Source organism: Callorhinus ursinus, unplaced genomic scaffold (genome assembly GCF_003265705.2).
Source record: "Callorhinus ursinus isolate GAN/ISIS: 27379988/994484 unplaced genomic scaffold, GSC_fseal_2.0 scaffold12, whole genome shotgun sequence".
In the NCBI taxonomy this organism is placed as follows: domain Eukaryota; kingdom Metazoa; phylum Chordata; class Mammalia; order Carnivora; family Otariidae; genus Callorhinus; species Callorhinus ursinus.
Window position 1 is genome coordinate 73,822,028 of NW_027397074.1, and position 15,885 is coordinate 73,837,912.

General features: G+C 38.7%; 1 protein-coding gene across 1 annotated transcript in view; it reads left to right on the forward strand.

The window, feature by feature from the left end:
* The window catches only part of NUP205 (nucleoporin 205), a 78,823-nt gene that overhangs the window by 2,319 nt on the left and 60,619 nt on the right, over positions 1–15,885 (forward strand). Inside the window, exons 2-7 of the mRNA XM_025854804.2 lie at positions 5,662–5,804; positions 7,339–7,510; positions 9,759–9,903; positions 10,324–10,483; positions 10,952–11,180; positions 13,372–13,536. Of these exons, the coding sequence (XP_025710589.1) occupies positions 5,662–5,804; positions 7,339–7,510; positions 9,759–9,903; positions 10,324–10,483; positions 10,952–11,180; positions 13,372–13,536 (1,014 nt within the window). The remainder of the gene's footprint in view (positions 1–5,661; positions 5,805–7,338; positions 7,511–9,758; positions 9,904–10,323; positions 10,484–10,951; positions 11,181–13,371; positions 13,537–15,885) is intronic.

The window sequence follows — 15,885 nt, forward strand, 5'->3', positions numbered from 1 at the left end:
CCCTGTCCTGTTCACAGCAGTGACTGTTTCAGACTTTTTCCACAACTCCTCAAAACGTTAACTTGTAACTGATCCCTCAGCCTCCTAGTCATAGAGAAAAATAAGAGCCAGTAGGCATGCACTCTCTTTTTTCACCCTAAAAACTTTAAACCTACATGTATCTATACCCTTTTTAACCAGTTTCCCTGTGTCTAAGTTAAATCCCACCCTTTATGCCCTCCTCCCTAGTGGACCCCTTCCCTCCTCTATATTCACCTCTCTCTCTTTTCTTTCCACTAACCTCCCCTTTTGATCTTGATCTCATGCCTTTTCCCAGTTACTATCCTTTTGCTTCTCTTCACAGTCAAACCGTTCAAAAGATTTGTCAGTATACACTGGTACCATTTCCATACCTTTTCTTCCTCTACCCACTCTGGTCTCTGCCCATCCTCTTAAACAGCTTTCAGTAAGGTAAATGTGCTTTTCTATTTCATTAAGGACCTCAGACTTTAAAAATCTTTATTTTGTTTAATCTTTTAGGGCAAAGACCAAAATCTTTGGGCTGGGGAGCCCTGCTTGCTCTGCCAGTTGCCTCCCTTACCAAACCCTTGTTTCCTGTACTCTAGCGCTCTTGGCTTTTTCTTTTTTTTTTTTTTTTTTAAAGATTTATTTATTTGAGAGAGCGAGAATGGGAGAGAGAGTACATGAGGGGGGAGAGGGTCAGAGGGAGAAGCAGGCTCCTCGCCGAGCAGGGAGCCCGATGCGGGACTCGATCCCGGGACTCCAGGATCATGACCTGAGCCGAAGGCAGTCGCTTAACCAACTGAGCCACCCAGGCGCCCCGTGGCTTTTTCATTCTTTGAGAGGGCAGTGTTCCCTCTTCCCATGGGAACCCATGTGCTGTCCTCTCTTCCTGGATATATGTTCTCCCTTCCTCCCTTCAGTTAACTCCATTCTTGATCCTTCAGATTTCAACTAATGATCACTTCCTCAAGGAATCCTTCCCTTCCCTCACCTCCTTGACTTGGTTGTATTCCCCGATTCTGTCATCTCTTGCCCTGGGTACCTCTTCTTCATAGCACTTGTCAAGTTGGATATTACCCTTACGTCTGACTATATAATTACTGTGTTTTGTCCCTACACTGTAAGCTCACCAGTACCGAGTACATGATAAATGAGTGAATGAATGTGATTTGCTGGAGGTATTCCTAAACATTAAATAAAACATATTTCTCAAATGAACAGATCACTTATGTTAAAACATATTTAGTAGGGGCGCCTGGGTGGCTCAGTCATTAGGCGTCTGCCTTCGACTCAGGTCATGATCCCAGGGTCGTGGGATCGAGCCTCGCATCGGGCTCCCTGTTCAACGGGAAGCCTGCTTCACCCTCTCCCACTCGCCCTGCTGTGTTCCCTCTGTTGCTGTGTTTCTCTGTCAAATAAATAAATAAAATCTTTAAAAAAAACATTTAGTAATTTGGAAGAATTTATAGCCTCTTTTCATTTGTAATCACAGAAAGATATTTATGAAAATTAGCCAACCAATGAAAACTCTTTGTTGCAATTAACTTCGTGATGTGTTGATGTTAATGATAGACTAAGGATGCCAGGATACATGGGGTTTTTGGTAGATTTTTGACCAGTTACTGGGGATGCCTCTCAGCTTCATAAAAGGAGGGGAAATAGAATTTTTCTCTATAACTCAGTCAGCTTATAATGCTAAGTATGTTTAATACAAAGAAATTTATTGGTTCTTCAGAGTTTCTGTTGTATATTGTTACTTTTATTTATTTTTTTAAAGATTTATTTATTTATTTTTATTTGAGAGAGAGTGTGCATGCTTGGGGGGGGCGGGGGGGAGGGGTAGAGGGAGAGAGAGAATCCCAAGCTGACTCCCTACTGAGTGTGGAGGTGCACTCAGGGCTCAGTCTGTCGACTCTGAGATCATGACCTGAGCTGAAATCAAGAGTCGGATGATTAACCAACTGAGCCACCCGGGTGCCTCAATATATTGTGACTGTTAAAGAAGAGAATTTACTTTTGTCAGCTCTTTCTCAGAATTTTTAAATACCTGTGGTAAGGCAAGTTTCAAATTTGCCTAGAAGTTGTTTTTGATACCTTTCTTCCTTTTTTTTTTCCTGTTTAAGATTTTAGTTTTAAATAATCTCTACACCCAGTGTATGGCTTGAACTCATAATTCTGACATCAAGAGTCACATGCTTTACCGACTGAGTCAGCCAGGCTCCCCTTGATACCTTTCTTTTGTACCCTGTGCCAATCAGTTATTATTTTGGGCTCTTTTCTACTAACAGACCTTTTCTTGTGATTTTACTGCCCTCATCCTACTTTAGGTTCTATCACCTTATTAGCAACTTACTTAACCTGTCATCCTAGGTTCCTGACACTTCTGTGGTTCTATTTAGTCCAGCAACCACACCATTGCCCTATAGTACCAATTTCATTTTGTCATCTACTACTTGAAACTTTCCTATTTACTAATAGGAAAAATTCCATCTTGGCCTGGAATCCAGGACTCAAACCTGCTCTATCCTTTGCAGTTAGAGAAGGCCAAGAAAATGATCTCTAGGGAGATTAGCTAGTTAGCATCCAACCAGTACCTCACTGGCAATCAGCAGGATCTAGGGGTTAGGTTCTCATTTTGGCGGGCTCTTGGTATATCCAGAGTTGATTGGATCCTAGCAATTGATTTTCTTTAACGAGACTCAAAAGACAGGTAAACCAGTATTTCAGTGTATTAAAGATTTTATTTATTTATTTATTTGAGAGAGAGAATGAGATAGAGAGAGAGAGAGCACGAGATCCAAGAGGGTCAGAGGGAGAAGCAGACTCCCCGCTGAGCAGGGAGCCCGATGCGGGACTCGATCCCGGGACTCCAGGATCATGACCTGAGCCGAAGGCAGTCGCTTAACCAACTGAGCCACCCAGGCGCCCAGTATTTCAATGTATTGATCTTTAATGGGAAGTATATCTGCACTGGTACTCGTGTTGGTTTGTCAGCACATTTTTTTACTCTAGAAATTTATATGACAAGCTATATTTTTTTAATCAGAAAATTGGCAAGAATGAAAGCAAAGCAGGGAGTAGACTGCTGTTTATGTGAGGTCTAGACCTGCTGATTCCCATCCCCCACATGCCCACACCAAAGACCTCTGGCTTCCTGCCCTAATCTTCAGATTAGGTTAGGCTAGGTTCTCCCTTTTATATGTTCTCCTAGCACTCTGTAGTTCTCCATTGTCTTTTATTATATTGGTAATTGTTTTCTGAATTCTTTGTTTAATGTCTTTCTCTGTGTCAATCTCTAAGTTTTGTGAGGACTGGGATCCTATTTGTCTTGCTTGGTTGATAGTCCCTGGCACATAGAAAGCCCTCAGTAAATACCTGTTGAGTGAATAAATGATCTGGTTTGACTAGTTTAGTCTATCCTCTCCCAGCACATTCCCCCTTAAAAAATTTTTTTCCCAGTGCATTGCCTTTTTCTGACAACATTGTACATAGGACAATGAACAATTAACACATTTAATTAGGTTACATTATCATGCCATCTTACTGCCCTCGTAGATTTATTTATTTTTTCTTCTTGAGAGAGAGAGAGAGAGAGAGAGAGAGATAGTGTACACATGAGAGGGGGGACAGGTGGGAGGGGCAGGGAGAGGGGAGACAGAGAGTCTCAAGTAGACTCCGTGCTCAGCAGAGTCTGCCCTGCCTGCCCTGGTAGGTTTCTTTGGATTTGTGTTTTCTCAGATAGCAGTTAAGCATGGTTACACACCACCCTTAACAGTTTAGGCTATAGATAAGTTCCAAGTTTCTGGAATGACTGATTGGTTTTGTTTGTTTGTTTGTTCTTTAAGATTTTATTTATTTATTTGACAGAGAGATAGAGAGCACAAGTAGGCAGAGCAGCAGGCAGAGGGAGAGGGAGAAGCAGACTCCCCGCTGAGCAGGGAGCCCGATGCGGGGCTCGATCCTAGGACTCTGGGATCATGACCCGAGCCGAAGGCAGACGCTTAACTGACCAAGCCACCCAGGTGCCCCGACTGATTGGTTTTGACTAGTTTCCCTTTCAAAGTCTTTATAAACACATACGGGTACCATATTTGATTGTTTGCAAACAGAAGCTTGGGTCTTCAGGGAGTGTTATTCAAATAGTGTGTCTAAAATAAATATAGTGAATTTATATAGTGAATAAAATAGTGAACAGGATACAAAATCTTGGAGTGCATTGATACAATGAATGAATATTAGTATTTTCTATACAACTTTTCAGTTTTGCATATAAGTGGATACTGGATTGAGATACGGAATATTTCTTACCATGGATTATAGTCAGAAAAGTTTGGAAGTCACAACTCTTTAACCTCACTGGGGCTCTTTGAATTCTCTTTTATACTTTCATACCTGTCTTTGAGCCTTAGCTCCCACTTTCCCTTGGCTGCTCTTTGTCACCCAGATTTTCCCCAAATTGCTGCACAAGTGTAGTCATGCCTTAGAAATTCTTAACCATCGTTTTGTGTCTTTTGAAATCCTTATTTTTTGTGGCAACAATCATATTCCCTTTATTGTATTGTTACTAAAATTTTTCACTTAAGTATGCTTTGTCTTCAAAACTTGATATGAGTTTTTAAAGACCAGATTGTTTCTCTTATCCTCTGTGATATTTTATTGTTAAGGGCTTAAAACATTTTTAGATAAGTGAATTTGGCTGAGTTTGGTTGAATTTGTCTAGGTATATCTAGATGTGATCTTAATTTTTTCATTTACTAGATATGTCAGAAATACCTGTATTTATCCCAAACATTTTCGTTTTCTAAGTATTATGTATAGAGACAGTATAGTTTAGCAGTTAAGGCACAGTCTGATGAGAAACTGCCTGGGTTCATGACTCACCTATCCAGTGTGGCCTTGGGTGAGTTTCTTGACCTCTCTGCCTCAGTTTCCATATCTATAAAATGGAGGAAGACATAGTGCTGACCTCATAGTGTTCTGAAATAAAATAATATGAAGAGCTTAGAACCATGCTCAGTCGCAAAAGCTCAGTATTACTATTATTACCTTTACAAATCAAAATGTGATCCTTTTTATATAAATTTATAGAAGTGTTCCATATTTCTATGTTGATTTTTAATAGCTAGTGTCCCAGCCCAAATAAAGTGCTTTTTTCCAGCTGCTAAGTTTTACAAAATCTAATCTTTTGCCCCTACTCCTGCTTTTATTTGGATGATAGGGAGGATAGAAAGCACTTACATTTATTGAGTGCCTACAATATGCCAGGCACTGTATTGTGTCTCACCTAGTTTATATCATTTAATCAATTCAACCCTATGACATAGATGATTTCTCTATTATTTATGTACAGAAACTGAAGTTTAGAGAGGTTATTTCCTTGCTCCATGTCACACATCTAAAAAAGTGACAAAACCATAGCAGATATTCCAGTTTAAAGTCAGGATTTACTTTATGTTATATTAAGTAAAATAATGTTTTTATTGTCACTTGAGAAACCTGATATATATGCTTTTATATTAATGTTTGGTTTGTAGGTATAACCCTGTATATTTTGAAGTAGATATGATGAGCATGACTGAAATGTGTGGACAGTACCCTGATGTTATTTTCCACATGTATGTTTTATCTGATGCTTGTTTTATTTGTTTTTTCTTGAAGCTGCCAGTCTCTGGGGTCCTTACAAAGACATTTGGCAAACTGTGGGAAATGCTCTTTGGAGAAGACAGCCTGAAGCTGTCCACCTTCTTGACATGATTTTGAAGAAACACAAACCTGACTTCATCTCATTGTTCAGAAACCCAGTAGGAAATTTTCTTTTTTGCTTCTTGGATTTTTTTTTTTTTTAAAGTTAAAGAGCAAGTACATTTTTAATGCATGTGAATGAAATATATTACTTGTCCTAGGCCTTGACTCAAGTGTTCTTTACGAGTGTAATTTTTCCTAGAAGCAGTTATTACCTTTTTGTTCTCCACAGATGTTAATACTGTAATCTCTAGCCAAGAGATATCTTAGTAATATTTGAATGCAATGTAGAAGGTTTAGTATATTCCAGAAATATGAGCCTCCTTGGAATTTCTGACCGATAGTTAATATATCTAAGCTCAGTAAGATTGATTATTTTGTTTATTTCCAGGTACACTTTCAACATTTTAACTCTTCATAATGTTATGTAAGTTGTATTAGCTGAACTAATTAATTCTTGCGTGTCATTAATCACTGCATCTTGAAATCCTTTTCAACCAGGAATAGAGTACTTCAGTGGAGGGAATGTATATTTGGAAATTCCTTTCCTTGCTGTTTGATAATTTTCTCTTATAGACTAACAAGACTATCTAAGAACTGTTTGTCTTACCAGAAATGGCCTTTTGCTTTTTAGCTTTTTTATTTTTATTTTTTTCCCTTGCTGTCTTTAATAGAAAGAGCTGTAGCCTGGGAGCCAGTTGAGCTGAGTTCCAGTCTTGGCTCTACCACTAGAGTTGTATGTGCACAGGGACGTCACCTGACTTATCTGGGCATTAGCTTTTCCATCTGTTTGTTTGTTTTTTTTTCAAAGATTTGTTTAATTTTTTTATAGAGAGAGAGAGAGAGCGAGCGAACGAGTGAGCAGGAGCAGGAAGGGCAGAAGGAGGGGGAGAGAGAATCTGAAGTAGACTCCACACTAAGAGTGGAGGGCGGTGCAGAGCTTGATCTCATGACCCTGAGATCGCAACCTGAGCCGAAACTAAGAGTTGGAAGCTTAACTGACTGCCTCACCCAGGCACCCGCTTTTCCATCTGCTAATAGTAGAGTTGGATTAAATGACCCATGTGACCTTTTATAAGATGTAAATTTCTAAAATTTTATGATCCATCAAGTAATTCTATACTGTATGTCATTTGTTAAATATTTGAATCAAGTAAGACTTTTGGGAATAAGACTGCATTTTACATAATATATTAACAAACTATCCTTAGCCCTCCTAATTGATTCAACAATTCATATATCCATTTGTTATTTTCCACTTGAAGGCCTTATGTTTTATTTATGAAATATATAATTAGAAACATTCCTTACAAATTTGAAAAATAGTGTACTATTTTTGTGCTTTCTCAACATTTTGTATTTCAGAGTTTAGCAGAAGCAGTTATTGAGAAGATAGTAACAGCATAAGTGTTGAAGGTAATAGGAAGTGTCATGTCATAAAGGTCTAATTGTAGAGTGTCTGATAAGCAGTACCTCTTCCATCATGTTACCTGTCTGCCTTATCATGAATTAACTTCTCTAGGTAATAATTTAAGACTTTGTCTCCAGTATACTATTTTCATTCCACGATTTTATTTATTTTTACCATTGTAGCCAAAAAATGTCCAACAACATGAGAAGGTTCAGAAAGCCAGTACAGAGGGAGTTGCTATCCAGGGTCAACAGGGAACCAGACTTCTTCCTGAACAGCTCATTAAAGAGGCCTTTATCCTTAGTGACCTTTTTGATATTGGAGAATTGGCAGCTGTTGAGCTTCTCCTTGCCGGTAGGTTGACATTTAAGTGAATCTGTGGTAAGATAGTACAGAATTATAAAGTCATTCACTCAGGGTTTAAAGGGCTGTATCATTCAGATCCCAAAGTAGTTTAGTTGAAATACCATATTCAAAATATCTCCTTCTGTTTATCTTTGATTAATGGGAGGGCTTTAGTGATTGGAATTGTTAAAGGTAATTTAACTGTTTTAAAATAGGCTTTTACATGGTAATTTACTAGCAAAGAATCATTGGCAGCATCTCACAAATTTTATGGCACAAAGAATTTATTGTCATGTAATGAGTAAGAAAGTAAGTTCACTGCTTTTTTGGAGTTCTTTTTGAGGAGGTGATTCAGATAATGAATAGGTTAGAAATAAGATAAGTTTTTTTTAGAAATAAGATAATTTTAGTGACACTGAGTATGAGGAAGAAAATAAAACCATGTGATATAGAGAGATGGGGGCTTCTAGGGGACAACTCTAATTTAGATACTTAAGGAAGGCTTCTCTGGGACATTTGACCTGAGACCTGCATGATGACAAGGTGCCAGAGTTGTTGGAGAAGGGTGACCCAGGCAGAGCAAACAGCAAGTGCTTGAGGTGAGGCCAAAGGCACACTAAAGAATAATGAGACCATGGGTAAAACGTTGCAGGAGCCTCACAAAGATGGGGGAGGGCGAGGGAAGTTAAGGAAGAGAGCAGGAATCTGAGTATATTTAGTCTTGCAGGCAAAGAAAATTACTTGGATTTTATTTTGCAATGGGAAGTTGCTGACAGGGGCATTAAGCAGAATAGTTACATAAAGAGAGAGAGAGAGAGAGAGAGTGCACGCGAGTGGGGGGAGGGGTAGAGGGAGAGAATCTCAAGCAGACTCCGCACTGAGCATGGAGCCCCACGAGAGGCTCGATCCTGTGACCCCTGAGATCACGACCTGAGCCAAAACCCGAGTTGGGCACTTAACCGACTGAGCCACGCAGGTGCCCCAAGAAAGTCTCCTATGTTTAAAGATATCACGTGGCTTCCAAAATCCTTTTTGACCTAAGGCTGCATTAAAAGAAGTATGATACTGAGGGCGCCTGGGTGGCTCAGTTGGTTAAGCGACTGCCTTGGGCTCGGGTCATGATCCCGGGGTCCTGGGATCAAGTCCCGCATCGGGCTCCCTGCTCCTTGGGAGCCTGCTTCTCCCTCTGCTTCTCTCTCTCTCTCTCTCTCTCTTCCTCTGTCTCTCATAAATAAATAAAATCTTTAAAAAAAAAAAAGTATGATACTGAGAAATAGGAAGGTAGTTTTCCCACTCTGTTGCGGGAAATGTTAACTGGTTAGGCTTGAGTTTTTAGTTTAACTCAGAACTTGCATTTAACAAACATTTATTTTATGTTTATCATGGGCCAGGCACTGTGGTAAGACTCCAGGGATAGAAACACGAACGAAACTTCAACTAGTGTAAAGGAGCTCATAGTCTAGTAATTGAGAAAAATATGGAGACGAGTAATTATACATTAAAGTGCATTAATGCCAGTTTATGCAAGATTTAGTGATGGTCCAGAGGCAAAGGGATTAAATTGACCTCAGGGTGTACAGAGAAGTCGTCACAAAATTCATGAGGCCTGAACTAGGTGTTGAAATACGAGTAGGCACATGTCACATGGAATAGGTGTGCACTCAGGAGGACAAAAGGCGTCTAGGCACGAGGAATGGGCTGTGCAGAGGTGTGAGCTTCAAGATGAATTTGGTTACAGGAGAGTGGAGTGATTGGACTTCGGGGAGAAGACAACTAGCCTTAGGAAATTAAACGAAAACTAAAAAAGACAAAAGTGGAACTTATTCAAAAGAGAGCAGTTGAAAGGGCGAGTGAACTAGAAACATAGGAATTGGTTATTTACTTTTCAGAGAAAACTCTAGGGGAAGAAACTTCTAAACATTTGAAAGACTTCATGTGAAAGAGGGGGAAATGGGCATTAACTATTATTAGACTCAGTGGACCGCAGTGAGACCAGCATATGGAAATCGTGGATGAAGGTGAGGTTGAGAGTTTGGGAAATGGTGAGTTCCATGTGAGTACTGGTGTTCCAGCACAAATTGGATGGCCTCTTGAGGATGTGGGAGGAGGAAAACAGTAGTTGGGTGTTTGGAGTAGAGGACTGTAGGACCTCTTGAACCCTGAGATTCTGTGATTTCTTTGAACTGAACATTGGTATAGTAATTTTTTGTCTCCTAAACACGTATTTACTAAATTATTTCTAAACTCCCCTATCTAGGAGAGCACCAACAGCCACATTTTCCTGGTCTCACCAGAGGATTAGTAGCTGTTCTTTTATACTGGGATGGAAAACGGTGCATTGCAAACTCCCTGAAAGCCTTGATACAGTCCAGACGAGGAAAAACATGGACCCTCGAACTCAGGTCTGTTTGCTTCTTTGGATTTCAGGGCTTTTTTTTGGAAATTACTTGTCGGATTGTTATTTTAATTATTAGAAATAACAAAAATTTCTCCTTTTAGTATGTATAATTTAAGATCCCAAAGTAGTTTAGTTGAAATACCATATTCAACATGTTAAAATATGTAACATAACTGAGTATTCTGCAAAGAGTGACAGATTAAAGCTGCTTTATTTAGTTTACAAATAAAAAATAATTATTTATGGTTAGAAGTTTATTGATGCCTAATTACCTAGCAAGGATGAAAAGAGCTGAGTTACAATTCATCCTGTTTTTTTTCTAGTAATGAAACATTATTGTCAAGAGCGCTTGCTGTATCTGTATGATGAAGTGTAGACGTGACTGTTCATTGTAACTTTCTCCATTGATTTCTTTTCATTACAGTCCAGAGCTGGTTTCCATGACAACCCACTTTACAGAGGAGCTGATGGAGCAAGGATTGACTTATAAAGTCCTTACTCTGGTGTCACAGATTGATGTGAACAATGAGTTTGAGAAACTACAGCGGGAGAGAGGTTTGGGCAGTGAAAAACACCGAAAAGAGGCAAGGGTTCAATGAGATCAGTTCATGGGTCGTCTGTGTCAGATCTCAGGCGGAAAAGTCATGGCATTTAGAACATTCTAACACAGGCATAGGAAAATTGCTAATGTCCATTGAAATGTATAGGCATCTCTATCCAAAATTGACTTTCAGCTGTTTTCACTTCTTTCTAGTCACTTAGTTGCTATTGTAGCTCTTTTTCTGGAATGAACGCTTGAAGGAATTACATGAAGTTCCAAGGAATTACATAAGTTCCAAGCTCCTTCATTACATAAAGGAGCTTGGAACTTAAAATGAGGAATTAACAGTAGGGTTTGTTTAGAATTCTAGAGGTGAGATTTTAGGGTTACTTGTGGATTCAGATAGATTTATTTAGTTAGTTAGCTTTGTAAAAGGTAGTTTACTTTTTGGAATAAGACCAGGCTTCACTGTGATTTATGTATACTGATGATCATATATTTTTATCTCTAGGTTTCTGATCTCATCAAGGAGTGCAGGCAGTCTCTGGCAGAAAGCCTTTTTGCCTGGGCTTGTCAGTCACCTTTAGGCAAAGATGACACTCTGCTTCTTATTGGCCATTTGGAAAAAGTGACAGTTGAGGCTAATGGCTCGTTGGATGCCGTGAATCTGGCTCTTCTTATGGCACTTCTGTACTGCTTTGATATCAGTTTTATAGAACAAAGCACAGAGGAAAGAGATGGTATTGAATTTTATACCTATTAATGTCTTTATTTAAAAAAATCAGATTAAATTTTGGAGGTTACCCTTAAGGGCAGTATTTTAACTACTAAAATAAAAAATTGTATATTTTATTCCTGTATTTTTTCCTGTGTGCGTAATTCATCAGTAAGATCACCTTTTTAAAAATATGTACCGTGTTGGATATCTCTATTGTCCTTTTCAGTTTTGGAATAGGAAAGTGGTAAAAGTTATGTAATACATGTTCATGAGTTCTGCATGTGCAATTCATTGCTTGTTTCTTTATATTAATTATTCACATTTCAAACCTTTCATGAAAACATTCTAAGGGAGGATAACTATCATTTTTAGTAATATATCCTCTCTAATTTATATTTTCTCTGAAGTGGGTAATACTTTTACTTGGTAACCTCATAAACTACTGCTTAGAAATGAGGATCTCAAAAATGATTCCCGAAGATTATTGAAGATTATTGCCTTTTAACAGCACAGATATTTATACTTACTTGAAAAGTTATCCTCTGTCCACTTTTTTTTTAATGTTAATCACCATACATTACCTCATTACCTCTGTCCACTTTTGATCGTGTCATCGGCGTGTTCTCTCAGTAAGTTATGTAAGGAGGATAGACATTTTCCACTTATGTTTGGTGACCATCCTTAGGCATTAGGAAAGGCTTATGGAAAACCTAAGTACCCCTTTCCTCCAGTCAAATTGTCACACAGTGCTCTGCATGTCACAGAATAAGTGCTACCTGTGCTCATCTAGGAATGCTGCCTGTTACTACATTCGTCAGATTTCCTGTCTTGAATGAATTAAAGCACAGAATTAAGTAGGGACAGACTGTGTTCATGGAAACTTGTAAGTGGGACTTTCAAAAGCAAAATGAAATGCCTGGAAGGTTTCATAGGCTAAAATGGAAGGTTTTGTATTAGGTTGTAATTTTATAAATTTAGGATGCTTATATTAATTAACTCATTTTGACTGTAATTTCTTGTTGGTTGTTCTGTATATGTTTGATTAATAAATGGGAGAAGTGAATTAGTAGAGTACATATATAGTAGTAGATGGAAACTTTTAAAACACAGGAAATTAAATACAGAATGTGTTCTTTGTTAAAGGTTGGGAACCACTGACATCAAAAGGAAGTACAAGAAAATAATGAAGTAAAATAAATGAATTCTTAGGTGTTAGTGGTGTTTCCCATTTTAGTATTTATTCAGAATCCTGTGCTTGTTTGAAGTACCATAGTATAATTGAACTGTAAATTGAAAATTAGTATTATTTAGCAATTTCATTTGTTATAATCAGAGTAGATACTTGTTTGCAATTTGGATCCTTTGTTTTGGCCAGTTTTTGCTTGATATTTTAAATTCAGGCATTTCTCTAGTAAAATTCTTTTTTTTTTTAAGATTTTATTTTTAAGTAACCTCTACACCCAACATGGGGCTCGAACTCACAACCCCAAGAGCAAGAGTCGTACACTCCACCAACTGAGCCAGCAGGTGCCCCAAATTATATCTTTTTTTGATCTTAAATGGCATTGATTTATATTTTATTTTTATTTATTTTTTAAAAGATTTTATATTTTGTTTTTTTAGAGAGAGAGAATGCACAAGCAGTGCGGTGGGGGCAGAGGGAGAGGAAGAGAGAGGGATCTTAAGCAGGCTCCACGGAGCCTGACACAGGCCTCGATCTCATGACTCTGAGATCATGACCTGAGCCAAAATGAGGAGTCGGATGCTTAACTGACTGAGCCACCCAGGCACCCCTAAAGATTTTATTTTTAAGTAGTCTCTACACCCAATGTGGAGCTTTAACTTAGAACTCCAAGATCAAGAGTCACACGCTCAACCGATTGAGCCAGCCAGGCACCCTGATATATTTTAGAATTTATATACAGGAAAAAATGAGTGACTCTTTAACTGTTTTTTAAATTTTTTATAGTAAGTTTATTTAAAAAAATTGAAAAAATAGAATTAAAATTTAGAATTGTCGATTGCCTCTTTCAGTTTGTTTGCATATAATTTTTGTGATAATTTTGTTTTTGGTTTGTCAAACATTAATGTTAATTAGTCCACAGTTATTTGATAAGAGTACTCTGATTTCTGATTTTTAGACATTACTCTTGTATATCAAAAGTGAGAATTTTTCTACTTTTCGGTATAGTGGTCTATTTTTGTGTTTTCAGATATGATTCATCAACTTCCACTGTTGACAGAAAGACAGTACATTGCAACAATTCACTCCCGCCTTCAAGACTCACAGCTTTGGAAACTGCCTGGGCTGCAAGCCACTGTTAGACTTGCCTGGGCACTGGCATTGAGAGGAATATCTCAGCTACCTGATGTGACAGGTAAATTGATTGTAGGTAATTTAGTTATGAGAAAGAACATATCAACTTCAATGGTATTTTGAAAGAAGTATTATCTTTGACATATATAAGCATGAGCACAGGAAGGTATCTAGAGTTGTGTTAAATGAAGCTTTGGAATGTGGTGAAATACCAATTTTTTTTTCTTGTTTCCCGAAAGAACTTTCATGAAATATTATTTCTCTTTATTAGAGCCAGTGACAGTGCTCTTTTAGCTTCTTTTTTTCCTTAAGAGTGTAAAATTTGAAATGGCGGTATCATAATTTTTTAAATTAAAATTTACTATTTTTTTTATGTTTTCTTCTTTGGTTTTCACAAAATAATTTTTCACAAATTAAAAATTAGTATTATTTAAAAATAAAATATGTTAGGGGTGCCTGGGTGGCTCAGTTGGTCAAGCATCCAACTCCTGATTTCAGCTCAGGTCAGATCTCAGGGCTCCCGTGCTCAGTGGGGAGTCTGCTTGAGGATTCTCTCCCTCTACCCCTTCCCCACTTGTGTGCACGCATGCACGCACACTCTCTCTCTCTCAAAAAAAAAAGGCCATTCTTGAAATAATACAGACAAGTTTTTGTTGTTTGTCTTTAAAGATTTTATTTATTTATTTATTTTTAATATTTATTTGACAGAGAGAAAGAACACAAGCAGGGGGAGTGGCAGGCAGAGGGAGAGGGAAAAGCAGGCCTCCCACTGATCAGGGAGCCTGACGCGGGGCTTGATCCCAGGATCCCGGGATCATGACCTGAGCCAAAGGCAGATGCCCAACTGACTGAGTCACCCAGGTGCCCCTGTGTTTAAAGATTTTATTTATTTGACAGAGAGAGAGCACAGTTAGGGTGAGCAGGAGAGGGAGAAGCAGGCTCCCCACTGAGCAGGGAGCCCGATATGGAGCTTGATCCCAGGATCCTGGGATTACGAATTTAGCCAAAGGCAGATCCTTTTTTTTTTTTTTTTAAGATTTTATTTATTTATTTGACACAGAGAAAGATAGCGAGAGAGAGAGGGAGAGAGAGCACATGCAGGGGGAACGGCAGGCAGAGGGGAGAAGCAGGCTTCCTGCATGAGCAGGGAGCCCGATGTGGGGCTCGATCCCAGGACGCTGGAATCATGACCTGAGCTGAAGGCAGCGGTTTAACCAACTGAGCCACCCAGGCGCCCCCCAAAGGCAGATCCTTAACCTACTGAGCCACCCACGTTCCCCCAGACAAGTTTTAATAAAATAGGAATTTTGAAAAATTAGTTACTACTCTCTTCATAGACTTCTGAAAAACTTACCAAACATGTTTACTACGCTAATTTATAGTGTTTGAAACTTTATTAAACTCCAAATTTCAATAAATTTTTTAGACATTAACAATCAGTTTACAAAGACCTAAATGTGAGACAGGAGTCCATCAAAATCCTGAAGGAGAACACAGGCAGCAACCTCTTTGACCTCAGCCGCAGCAACTTCTTCCAAGAAACATCACCAAAGGCAAGGGAAGCAAGGGCAAAAATGAACTATTGGGACTTCATCAAGATAAAAAGCTTTTGCACAGCAAAGGAAACAGTCAATAAAACCAAAAGACATCGAACAGAATGGGAGAAGATATTTGCAAATGACATACCAGATAAAGGGCTAGTATCCAAAATCTATAAAGAACTTAATCAAACTCAACACCCAAAGAACAAATAATCCAATCAAGAAATAGGCGGAAGACATGAACAGACATTTTTCCAAAGAAGACATCCAAATGGCCAACAGGCATGTGAAAAAGTGCTCAACATCGCTCAGCATCCGGGAAATCCAAATCAAAACCTCAGTGAGATACTACCTCACACCAGTCAGAATGGCTAAAATTAACAAGTCAGGGAACGACAGATGTTGGCGGGGATGTGGAGAAAGGGGAACCCTCCTACACTGTTGGTGGGAATGCAAGCTGGTGCAGCCACTCTGGAAAACAGTATGGAGGTTCCTCAAACAGTTGAAAATAGAGCTACTGTACAACCCAGCAATTGCACTACTGGGTATTTACCCCAAAGATACAAATGTAGGGATCCAAAGGGGTACATGCACCCCGATGTTTATAGCAGCAGTGTCCACAATAGCCAAACTATGGAAAGAACCAAGATGTCCATCGACAGATGAATGGATAAAGAAGATGTGGTATATATACACAATGGAATATTATGCAGCCATCAAAAGGAATGAAATCTTGCCATTTGCAAGGACGTGGATGGAACTAGAGGGTATTATGCTGAGTGAAATAAGTCCATCAGAGAAAAACATGTATCATATGACCTCACTGATATGAGGAATTCTTAATCTCAGGAAACAAACTGAGGGTTGCT